The sequence below is a fragment of the Bombina bombina genome, chromosome 3, assembly GCF_027579735.1.
Source record: "Bombina bombina isolate aBomBom1 chromosome 3, aBomBom1.pri, whole genome shotgun sequence".
NCBI lineage: Eukaryota > Metazoa > Chordata > Amphibia > Anura > Bombinatoridae > Bombina > Bombina bombina.
This window is the reverse complement of record NC_069501.1, coordinates 1,217,761,367-1,217,773,800: the sequence shown is the minus strand read 5'-3', so window position 1 is coordinate 1,217,773,800 and position 12,434 is coordinate 1,217,761,367. Positions and strand designations below refer to the sequence as shown.

At 37.1% G+C, this 12,434-nt stretch overlaps 1 protein-coding gene across 1 annotated transcript in view; it reads left to right on the top strand.

Annotated features, from left to right (window-relative positions):
- KCTD14 (potassium channel tetramerization domain containing 14) overlaps positions 1–12,098 on the top strand; it is a 47,272-nt gene extending 35,174 nt beyond the window's left edge. The window contains exon 2 of the mRNA XM_053708681.1: positions 10,305–12,098. Within this exon, the coding sequence (XP_053564656.1) occupies positions 10,305–10,988 (684 nt within the window). The 3' untranslated portion in view covers positions 10,989–12,098. The remainder of the gene's footprint in view (positions 1–10,304) is intronic.
- The last annotated feature ends 336 nt before the right edge of the window (positions 12,099–12,434 follow it).

Below are 12,434 nucleotides of genomic sequence, written 5' to 3'. Positions count from 1 at the left end.
TCACATATTGGATAAGGCACATAAAGATGGTGTAATTGATAAGAAATTGAAGGAATATCTATATGTACAAAATCCACGTACTCCCATTTTTTTATACAGTCCCAAAAATTCACAAACATGATAAAAGGCCCCCAGGCAGACCTATTGTCTCTAGTATACAATCAGCATATTCTAACATTTCTATATTTTTAGACAAAATTTTGCAACCAGAGGTCCACAAAATGTCATCTTATGTGAAGGATACTAACCATTTTCTAGAAAAGGCTAGATCGCTTGAATTTGTGTCCAATAGGTATATATTATATACTATGGATGTAAAAAGTCTGTATACATGTATCAAGCATGAGACAGGTATCGCCATTGTTATGAAAAATCTCTTGAACAATAATATATGCACAAGAAAACAGGGCATATTTATTGAAGATTTACTCAGACTTATACTCTTTTGGAACTATTTCCTATTCCAAGATGATTGGTATGTGCAACTGAGAGGTACAGCCATGGGGTCCAGTGTTGCCCCATCATATGCCAATTTATTCATGAATGAAATTGAAGAACGTTTCATCTATGAAAATGATATATTTAAACAGTTTGGTTCAATATGGTGGAGATACATAGATGATGTCTTTGGCATATGGTGGGGCAGCATTGGATCCCTGGAAGAATTTGTAAGGGAGGTTAATTCGTCTGTTGAAGGCCTGGAACTCACTATTACTTATAGTGAAGAAAGCATAACTTTTCTAGACACTAGAATAAGTAAAGTAGGTAACACTTTAGAATTTGACTTATACACAAAAAATACTGACAAGAACACACTATTAAGGTTCGACAGCTTTCATCCCAGGCCATTGGTGGAATCACTCCCAAAGAGCCAATTGCTCAGAGTAAAGAGAATTGTGAGCAATGAACAGAAATGCAATCTGAGGATTAAGGAGATGTCCAATAAATTTTTGAATAGAGGCTATCCAAAAAAACTAATTGAAGAAAAGAAAATTGAAATTTTTCAAAGAAAACAAGTAATGAGTAGCCCTAAAGATAAGGACAATAGAATGGTATTCATTTCTCAATACAGTCCACTCAGCAAAGAAGTTTCAAAAAGTATATGTAAGCATTGGCATGTGCTGAGGGACTGCAATGAGAAGGTATCCTTATTTAAAAAACCCCCACTCATAGCTCACAGGAGAGTAAAAAACTTGAGGGACCACTTGGTAAAATCTGACGTGGGCCCTAGTAAAATTAGTGTACAGTCCTGTATTACCAAGAAAAACTATGGCTCATATCCCTGTCTTAACTGTATGAGTTGCAGTTCTATAATAAAAGGAAAATTTTTTCACCACCCATATAAAGGCACAAAATATGAAATCAATGGCTACTATACATGTGATACCACTCACGTGGTATATCTTATTAAATGCCCATGTTCTTTGTTCTACATTGGCGAGACCACTCGCAAGGTGAAAGACAGAATGAGCCAACATCGCTCTAATATACGTTGTGGCAATACTGAAGCACCAGTGTCTAGTCACTTTATTACAAAAGGGCATAATATTAGCCAGATGAGGTGGCAAGTCATAGATCATGTAAAAACTCAGAGAAACGGACAGGACAGGGAGAAAGTTCTCAAACAAAGAGAATCTTGGTGGATACATAAATTGGAAACCATGATCCCTAAGGGGTTAAATAAAGAGTTGGATATGTCTGTATACCTGTAATAAAGTAAAAAATAAAATTGAGATAAATTTAGAAAACCCTCAACAAGCGGTTAATTTCAAATAAAATATACAATATGTACATACATAATATGCTTTATACATGTAGCATTATTCAGTACCAATAGTGTAACAACTTTGTAACTCTTTCTTTGTTTTTAATATATCTGCTTTAATGTTGTATAGTTATACATGTGGTCACCACTAGAGGGTGTCAGAGAGACATTAAGTGATGAAAAATTGCCATTTGGCGCCAATACACAAGGTATAAAAGCTTACACATCACAGTATTAACCCATGCATGATTAAGGGAAATTAATCCCGAAACGTTGCTGTTTTATTGTGTCCTGAAATAAAAGAAATTTGTCATTTGGAGTGCTGTGGACATTATCATCTTTGTAACCCACAATAGAGGCAGAGCCCCTCCCTCCTCCTAAAGGCCCTCTCCACCGTGGAGAGACGCGTGAATCCCAACTGCATCGGCTCAGCAGTACCTGGTGACTCGGGACCAGGAGGCATGGGAGGAAAGGGAGGCATGGGTGGGAACGAACACGTAGGAGACAACGGAACAGGAGGCTTCCGCAAGTGCTCCTTGAAAGAGGACCTCTCACTTAGTCTGATGTCAATTGGGATCAAAAAAGACACCAATGACTCGAGATCTTCTGGTAAATTTCTGGCAGCAAGTTCGTCTTTAATCGCATCAGAGAGCCCATGAAAGAAGGCGGCAACAAGGGCTTCATTGTTCCAACCTACCTCTGCGGCAATCATACCGAACTCAATGGCATACTGAGCAACAGATCTTGTACCTTGCTGAATGGACATGAGTTGTTTAGCAGCAGAGGAGGAGCGAGCCGGAACATCAAATACGCTTCGAAAGGAGGCCACAAATTCAGGGTAATTTGAAATCACAGATTTATTAGTCTCCCACAAGGGATTTGCCCAGGCAAGAGCTGTGCCAGAGAGTAACGAGATGAGAAATCCCACCTTAGCTCTGTCAGAGGGAAACGCCTGAGGTAACATTTCAAAGTAAATGCCCACCTGGTTCAAAAACTCTCTGCACTGATTAGGATCGCCTCCATATCGCTGAGGTAGAGTTGCAGGAACCGGACATGCTCCTGGTAGGACTAGGTGCAGCAGCGGAAACGGGAGCAGCCATAACTTGCGGGACACTTTGGTCCAAATGTGCAGTGCGAATCAGCAGGGTTTGCAGGGCTAGTGCAAATTGATTCAAGCGGTGATCCTGTTGATCCATCCTAGAAATTATAGCAGGTAAAGGTGGATTATTAGCACCATCAGGATTCATGGCCCTCGCGTAATGTCAGGGTGCCAGGAATCAGACTGAGACAAGAAGTGCAAAAATAATCACACCTTTTATTAATAGCAAAAAATAATAAAAAGTCCACAAGTCAAATAACAAGCCAGGAATCAAAACCAGAGCTGGTAGTCAGGCGAGCCAAGTCAGGAGCCAAAGCGAATAGTCAGACGAGCTGGAATCAGGAACAAGGAGAAAAGCAGAGTCAGGAACAAGCCAGGGATCAGGAAAGACGTCAGAAAGCCAGGTAATACACAGGAGCTCTCACAAACAGGTCTGAGACAATGCAAGGGCAAAGCATACTGAACAGAGGCCCTTTAAATAATAAGTGATGACATCACAATTCTGAGACTGCATCCTGTCTCACAGGGTCAGCAAGAGAGGTGAGTTAAATGGCTGCCAGCAGCACATGGCAAACATTTCAGGGGAAAAACGCTGACACCTGCCTCCCTCCTTACGCACCGACCCACCCACCAATGATTGGTCTCACCGATGCAGTGAGGGCCAGCTTCGGTAACTGTGCAACTCTATTTCTGCAGTGTCCCACTCGTGGGGCATGCAGAAATAGCGCAGTCTTGCAATTTTGAGCCAGATCGCAGCAGAGAGAAGCCCAGGACTGCAGCGACGTACAGGGTACGTCGCTGGTCCTTAAGAGCTGAACGACCAGCGTCGTACAGGGTATGGCACTGGTCGTTAAGGGTATAGGGTCTATTTCATTTTTTCAGTGTCTGGCTGATACATTTTTTTTTCTTCCCTAAAATGAGTATACTATTCCTCTAGATGCAAAATATGATTAATACTAGTCCTAAAGCCTGTGGATAAGGTAAAAACGTAATTGAGCCTCTAAAAACAAAACAACAAAAAACGGGTCGAACTTGTAAAACGTCAGCAATCAATTTATAAAGCCGATAACTTTGTTTACAATAAGATTGATACAAATTGATGAATTAAACTCCTATTGATTAGGAACAAAGAAGGGAATACCCACTTCACTTTAAAAATCAATATATACTTCTGTTACTTGTTAATGTGAAATCTATTAAGTAATCTTTTACATACTTGTGAAAAGAAAGAAAGAAAATATTAAAAGTTTTCTCTGTTAATGATGTGTCAGGAATACTGTATACAGGGAGTGCAGAATTATTAGGCAAATGAGTATTTTGACCACATCATCCTCTTTATGCATGTTGTCTTACTCCAAGCTGTATAGGCTCGAAAGCCTACTACCAATTAAGCATATTAGGTGATGTGCATCTCTGTAATGAGAAGGGGTGTGGTCTAATGACATCAACACCCTATATCAGGTGTGCATAATTATTAGGCAACTTCCTTTCCTTTGGCAAAATGGGTCAAATGAAGGACTTGACAGGCTCAGAAAAGTCAAAAATAGTGAGATATCTTGCAGAGGGATGCAGCACTCTTAAAATTGCAAAGCTTCTGAAACGTGATCATCGAACAATCAAGCGTTTCATTCAAAATAGTCAACAGGGTCGCAAGAAGCGTGTGGAAAAACCAAGGCGCAAAATAACTGCCCATGAACTGAGAAAAGTCAAGCGTGCAGCTGCCAAGATGCCACTTGCCACCAGTTTGGCCATATTTCAGAGCTGCAACATCACTGGAGTGCCCAAAAGCACAAGGTGTGCAATACTCAGAGACATGGCCAAGGTAAGAAAGGCTGAAAGACGACCACCACTGAACAAGACACACAAGCTGAAACGTCAAGACTGGGCCAAGAAATATCTCAAGACTGATTTTTCTAAGGTTTTATGGACTGATGAAATGAGAGTGAGTCTTGATGGGCCAGATGTATGGGCCCGTGGCTGGATTGGTAAAGGGCAGAGAGCTCCAGTCCGACTCAGACGCCAGCAAGGTGGAGGTGGAGTACTGGTTTGGGCTGGTATCATCAAAGATGAGCTTGTGGGGCCTTTTCGGGTTGAGGATGGAGTCAAGCTCAACTCCCAGTCCTACTGCCAGTTTCTGGAAAAAACATGATTTTCATGCAGGACAATGCTCCATCACACGCGTCCAAGTACTCCACAGCGTGGCTGGCAAGAAAGGGAATAAAAGAAGAAAATCTAATGACATAGCCTCCTTGTTCACCTGATCTGAACCCCATTGAGAACCTGTGGTCCAACATCAAATGTGAGAGTTACAAGGAGAGAAAACAGTACACCTCTCTGAACAGTGTCTGGGAGGCTCTGGTTGCTGCTGCACGCAATGTTGATGGTGAACAGATCAAAACACTGACAGAATCCATGGATGGCAGGCTTTTGAGTGTCCTTGCAAAGAAAGGTGGCTATATTGGTCACTGATTTGTTTTTGTTTTGTTTTTGAATGTCAGAAATGTATATTTGTGAATGTTGAGATGTTATATTGGTTTCACTGGTAAAAATAAATAATTGAAATGGGTATATATTTGTTTTTTGTTAAGTTGCCTAATAATTATGCACAGTAATAGTCACCTGCACACACAGATATCCCCCTAAAATAGCTATAACTAAAAACAAACTAAAAACTACTTCCAAAACTATTCAGCTTTGATATTAATGAGTTTTTTGGGTTCATTGAGAACATGGTTGTTGTTCAATAATAAAATTAATCCTCAAAAATACAACTTGCCTAATAATTCTGCACTCCCTGTATATCATAATTTTGTTTAGTTCAATGCAATATTCAGATAATATTTATTGTACTGTTTTTAAGATCTATTATTGTGTGTTGCAGTGTATGCAATGATTTGAGATGTTTACAACTTATGATGTCATGTCATAACCTATGATGTCATGTCATATAACTTGTGAAGTCAGAACTGGTTGTTGTAATTGCTATAGAAAAATAACATATTATTGTGTTTTTATTTTATTGTGCTTTGGTAAAAATTGTGTGAAACCAAACAGTTGTTTTTGAAATTTCTACTTCAAAAGTACCCTCGGAAATATTGTTGCATTTGTTTTGTGTGCATTCACTGTTAGTGTTAACAGAATGCTACAGTATGTATTTTTTTTTCTAATTTGAGTCCATTTTGATGCATCAGAAAACCATATTAAAGATCATTTTCATTTATCTAATTCAGCAGTACTTGGCGCTGCAAAAGCCACAAGAAAGCCTGTTTCTGGTAGTTGTTTGCAGGACTGCCCAGGGGTATGTGTTTCTCATTGAATAAAGTTGCAGAAAAACAAACAACTGTTGAAATGTATTTAATCCCAAATGACAGAACTAAACTTATTTCTCTCACCCTTTAGAGTTGGTTTTGTTTATTGACATCAAATGTGACGTGAGACATCAGAGACTTTTTTTTTTTGCTAGCACAATTTTCAGGTTTTATTGTTACAGAGCACTTCAGGCATACAGTGAAAAGCCTGTTGGATATACTTCTTATCTCACCTGCTGTGCCCAGGTAGGGATAGGGATAAATGAGCTCTTGCACTGTGTAACGTACTACATTCAGCTAAATTTCAGCATACTTAAAGCACCACTAAATACAGTTTAATTGACAAATACACATTAAAAAGACAACGTAATAGAACTTGCTTTGAATTTGAAATGAGCAGTAGAATATTTTCTTGCAAATTTCATAGTTAATCCAATTTTCCCTCCCACTGAGTCATGTGACAGCCATCAGCCAATCACATCATGCATATACGTTTATACTGTGCACTTTTGCACATGCACAGTAGGAGCTGAAAATGTACATATAAAAATAATGTACAAGTTTTTTTAATTTAGTATATTGGAAAGTTTTTTGTTTTTTTTAAATTGCATGCTTTATCTGAATCATGAAACTTTAATTTTTGACTTTAGTGACCCTTTAAAGGGACAGTATATACCTAGTAATTACAAAACATTTCTGTTTGCTTGCTACCGAATAACATATACACCAAATGTAAACATTTTCAAGCAAATGATCACCTTATTTATTTTTCAGTAGCCATACTCCCACCTCTTGCCATATTTTGAGGAGCAAGTCCAGGCTTGTTCTGGGAATAGACAGATAACCCCTTCCAGGGGCCGAACTACCATTGGTGCAGCAGGGGGGGAGGCATAGCCACCAGTCTATACCTAGGCATTTGCAGAATGTGTACAATCCTAATGCAGGGGAGCCTTTATTTGTGCTGGTTGCAAGTGCAAGTCTCTATCGGTCCTCAAAATCATAATACTGAGCAGCATGTATATTATTATTATTATTATTATTGCTTACTACTGAGTAACCTTAGGGAGCAAAATAATTTTGCAGCAGGACCCTCTGTTGAGTAGAAATGCTACTGACCCCTTCTGAGGCCAATAAAGGGTGGATATGTAGCACAGTTAGCCTTGAGAAGTCTACCGTGTGCATTTCCCATTCTGAGTTTTGCAAAAGCTACAATTTTTCAATGGTAAAGGGACATGAAATACAAAAATGTTCTTCAATTTAAATGGAGTGTAATTTAAAAAAAATCAGTTTGTTGAAAAGCAGGTAGATAGGTTAAGGAGCTTGCATGTGTTTGGAGCACAATATATGGTAGTAGTTTTACAAGAATGCTTTTAGCAAGATTATACTTTTTTTTTTTTTTTTTAGGGGCAGTAGTGGGACGCTTCAGACATGCTTAATACATACCAAGGTATGTTCTCCAGCAAAGAATGCCATGAGAACAAAGCAAATTTGATAACAGAAGTAAATTAAAAACCTTTTAAAATTGTATGCTCTGTCTCAATCATGAAAGAAAACAAATTGTGTTTCATGTCTCTTTAATTTACATTAAAAGAGGTGGGGGCTAAATAATGAAAGTTTACTGCAAAGTTGCTTTTGTTTAATCATTTTATATCACATTCTCAAAGTATTAACTTTCCCTTTAACAGCATTTGTTGTTGTGTGCATCTCTTCCTTTTCTTGTGGGTTAAGCAAATGGATCTGGTGCTTTTGCTCATACAGTATGGACCAACGACACTGACAGGTCATTTTAGGCATTTGGACAAGGGATGACAAGGGATGAACTCATTCCAACACTTGTTTCCCTCTGGCAATAATGTCACACCACGAAATGGCACACCCAGTGTTGTGGTTGAGGTGACATTCTGGATGGAAGAACTCTTTACTATATGCTTTAACCCTTTGGCTGCCAGAGGAGGCAGTAGCAAGTTCTATACTAATGTGTCTGTTGTATTTGGCAGCCACAGAGTTAAAGTTGATTGTATTAACTTGGATACGACAGTTCAACTCGCCTACTGTTTAATAGTAAGCAACATGAATATTGTATGTAATGTTCCCATGTAAAAGAAAACAGTGTAATTATAGTAAAATGACAGGTTCTTAACATATGTGACGGAAAAGTATTTTCACTGTGTGTAATTTATTTACAATTTTAAATGAGGCGCCAAGATAACTGTTTTCACTTGACTGCACATGAGAAAACATTTGCGCTTGTTTTTCATTCATATCAGTAAGTAACTGAGTTTTCTTTGTGTAACTAAAGAGAAATATTTGCTGCTAAATTACACGATGTGGGGATTTCTGGGAAAATGAACGTTAGCAGGATGCTGTAATGTTATGTAGCCGGGTCCCCCTGTTCTGCTTGGGTTCAGTGCATTGTAACAGAGGTGGATACCGGTCGCTCATGCGTGAGAAGAAACGCACATTAAAGCAAATATACAATGGAAATACATTTAAAGCAGCAGTTTGTAGGAAAATAGTTTCCATTATTAGCTGATTGCGTTTCCTAACTACGTAAACTGGGTCTACAAAGCTGGAGTCCCACCTAGTGTGTGAATTAGTTGGGATTTTTGGATATTCTGGGAAATGCTGTAACCCACTTTAATGCTTTTTGCTGGCGCTTCCTTGGGAGGAGCGCTGCTTCTGATTAAACAGACACCAAAGTGCGCTAATGTGTTAGAACAATGTATTATTCCACTATTTCTTGAATATAAATGTTTAACCCCTGCAGAGTAAAAGCCACTTCAGAGCAGCAATGCACTACTGTGAGCTAGCTGAACATACCTAGTGATCTTAAGATAAGATTATATCATATGTGCGTAACCAACAGTAGTGCATTGCTGATCCTGAGCCTACCAAGGTATATTTTTTAACAATGGATACCAAGAGAACATTTGATAATAGAAGTAAATTGACAATTCTATTTAAATTGCGTGCTCGATCTGAACCATGAATTAGGAACAATTTAAGATTAACAGTTTAGTAGCTCTGTGCCACAAACCCAATGGAAGTGTGATTACATCTAAACCTTCTCGTTTACATATTTTTTCTATAATTATTACTTAAAGGGATACTGAACCCATTTTTTTTGTGTTCTTTTATGATTCAGAGAGAGCAGCAATTTTAACAACTTTCTAATTTAATTTATCAATTTTTCTTCTTTCCCTTGGTATCATTATTTGAAAAGCAGGAATGAAAGCTTATGTGCCGGAACATCTTTGGTTCAGCACCTGGGTAGCGCTTGCTGATTGGTGGCTAAAATGTAGGTACACTGTAAACACATTTCTTTATTTTATTATATGTTTAACTCTTGTAAAGTCAAATCTCTGCTCCTGTACCATTCCAGACAAGCTTACAGCTAGTGAGCAAATAAGAAGCAGACATACATGAATATGCTCCAATCACTAGTTGCAGTCTTATCTGGAACAGAAAGGTGGCTATAGGGGTTAGGGTGTAAGATGAAGAGAAGACTAGAGAAACTGGATTTCAGGACTCATTGCAGGACAAAGGTGTTAAGATTTATGCACCTGAAAACTAGGGTCTATATATTTACTTTGTGTGTGTTTATGTATGTGTGTGTGTATATATATATATGTATGTGTGTATGTATATATATATATATATATATATGTGTGTGTGTGTGTGTGTATGTATGTGTGTGTGTGTGTGTGTATATATATATATGTATATATATATATATATATATATATATATATATATATATATATATATATATATATAATCTCTATTGTCTGGGTTGCTGTGTTCCTTGTTCAGAGAGGAATTGTCTGGTATTTCGGCGCGGGATGAGACTGATATACTACAGGAAAGTTCCCAGGTGGTAAATCACCATAGAACAGGCTAACAATGGTATTGAGCCGGTTGTTCATTCCTGTGAGTGTGCTTCTCTCGGTATGTGTGTAATATATAAATAAATAAAAAAAATATAATATATATATATATATAGTGTGTGTATTATTGATTTGTTTTGATACAAATAAGTTGTAGTAATCTGTTTGATTTTTTATAGATATTTTTAATAGAAATGTAACAAATTTATACTTTATATTTTATTTATTTTTTATTGCCTTAACAGTTGTCACCGATTGTCCAGCTAAACATTGGTGGAGAGATATATGCTACAACACTAAGCACTTTGAGGAAGTGTCCTGGGTCCAAACTGTATGACATGTTCAATGGGCAGCCAAAACTTCGCACAGACTCTGAAGGACGATTCTTTATCGACAGAGAAGGAAAGAACTTCAAATACATCCTGGAATACCTGCGGAGCAGCCAAGTTCCTACTCAATGTATCCAAGAGGTATACAAAGAGGCTGTCTTCTATGAGATTGAACCACTGGTGAAGAAATTGGAAGAAACTCCACAGATCTTTGGGGAACAAGTTGGAAGGAAGCAGTTCCTGGCCCGAGTGCCCAACTATAGTGAGAATATTGAAGTGATGATACGCATTGCCAGAGCAGAGGTGATAGCCTCCCGCTACTCCAACGTCATTGTGTGCGTTGTGAGGACAGAGGAAGATGCATCCAAGTGCAATGACGCCCTAAACTCACTGGATATGGATAAGGAGTCTTTGGTCAAATTTGGCCCATGGAAAGCCTCACCAGGAATTTCTGATCTCCTTGACTGTATTAAGCTTGACATTGAAGAGAAAGGTTACAATGTGTCATTTCATTCTCATGTGGCCGATAAAGGTTTTAGGTTCAAGTCATATGACTTTTTGTGTAAATTTTTGTATAAGTTTGTATTCACTTGGTGGTAACAAAAGTAGGTAAAGGCTATTCAGCAGTCGTAACTCTTTATTTTCCATAGATATTCATGGTGCATTGTTACAGAAAACAAAAAACAAATTTTAAGTTTACATATTTTAATATCTTAATAGATACAATATCTTATTTAAATCATTACATATCAAGTCACCATTTACTACATTTACCAAAGCTTACAGTATTTTCCTTGAGCCCTGTTGTACCATATATGAAGAAAAACGTCACGTAAATACATTATACAGTTTGGTCATTATTATTGGCTTTTGTAATCATATTACAGTCATTATAGTTGCACAAACTAAAACAAGCATATGCACAATAATCTCAAGGTAGATGTATAATTTTAATACATACACAGAATAATACCAGTATTTTAATATGGTAAATATATAATAACCTTAATTAATAAATTAAAGTCTATATGAAAGGAAGATTCTATATGAAAATATATATATAATTTAACTCTTGAATAGGTGCTATAGGTATCATTTATTTCCTTATTTGTAAATGTACTATTTTTTTAAGAATTTTATTACTTGAAATATGATTACATTTTGGATATAATTTTATTTTGCAAATAATTTCAAATTTATAAGTAGAGATAGGGTGATAAGTCCTTAATATTAAGCTTGGTAATTATGAATTACCTTGCTTGTTTTTAATTTTTCTAATATATATTTTTTACGAGTTTTTTATGAGTCCTTTGGTAAAATTCATTGCAGTGTACAGAGTAAAATAAACATATTTAACAACAAAATGACCCCATGAGACTTTACTAATCATAAATAATATTCCAACAAACAAAATATATTTACAGACTTGATGTGTAAAAGGCCATTTGTAAGCATCCTGGAAATCTTGCTTGAATCCAGAAATAAATGTAATTCAACAAAGTTCACTGTTTTTTGCAAACAACATGGTGGCACGCAGGTATACAGTCTTCCTATATATATGTTTCATACAATATTCCTGCAATAGAAATGTATTATTTGAGATTTTTGTGGTGGAAGTAGATTTGCCAATGTGTTTTATTATCCTTTTATAACCATCTTTGGCCAGTGTGGTTTTCTTGCATGTTTTGTAAGAATAAACTAATGACTTAATGGAGTTTTATAAATGACCCAAAAAAGGATGAAACATGCGTGTGGTTAGAATCTTGTGATTTAAACATTCCAACATTTTGTGTGAGGCAGTGACATTAAACATTTATTGTAAATCCATTGTCCATTGTCCTTTTGATATTAACTCCTCAACCGCCCATGATTCAGAAAGAGTGTGCAATTTTAAACAACTTTCTAATTTACTTATATTATCTAATTTGCTTTATTCTCTTGATATCCTTTTTTGATAAGCATATCTAAATAGGCTCGGTAGCTGCTGATTAGTGGCTGCGCGTAGATGCCTCGTTTGTCTCACACATGTGCATTTGCTATTTCTTC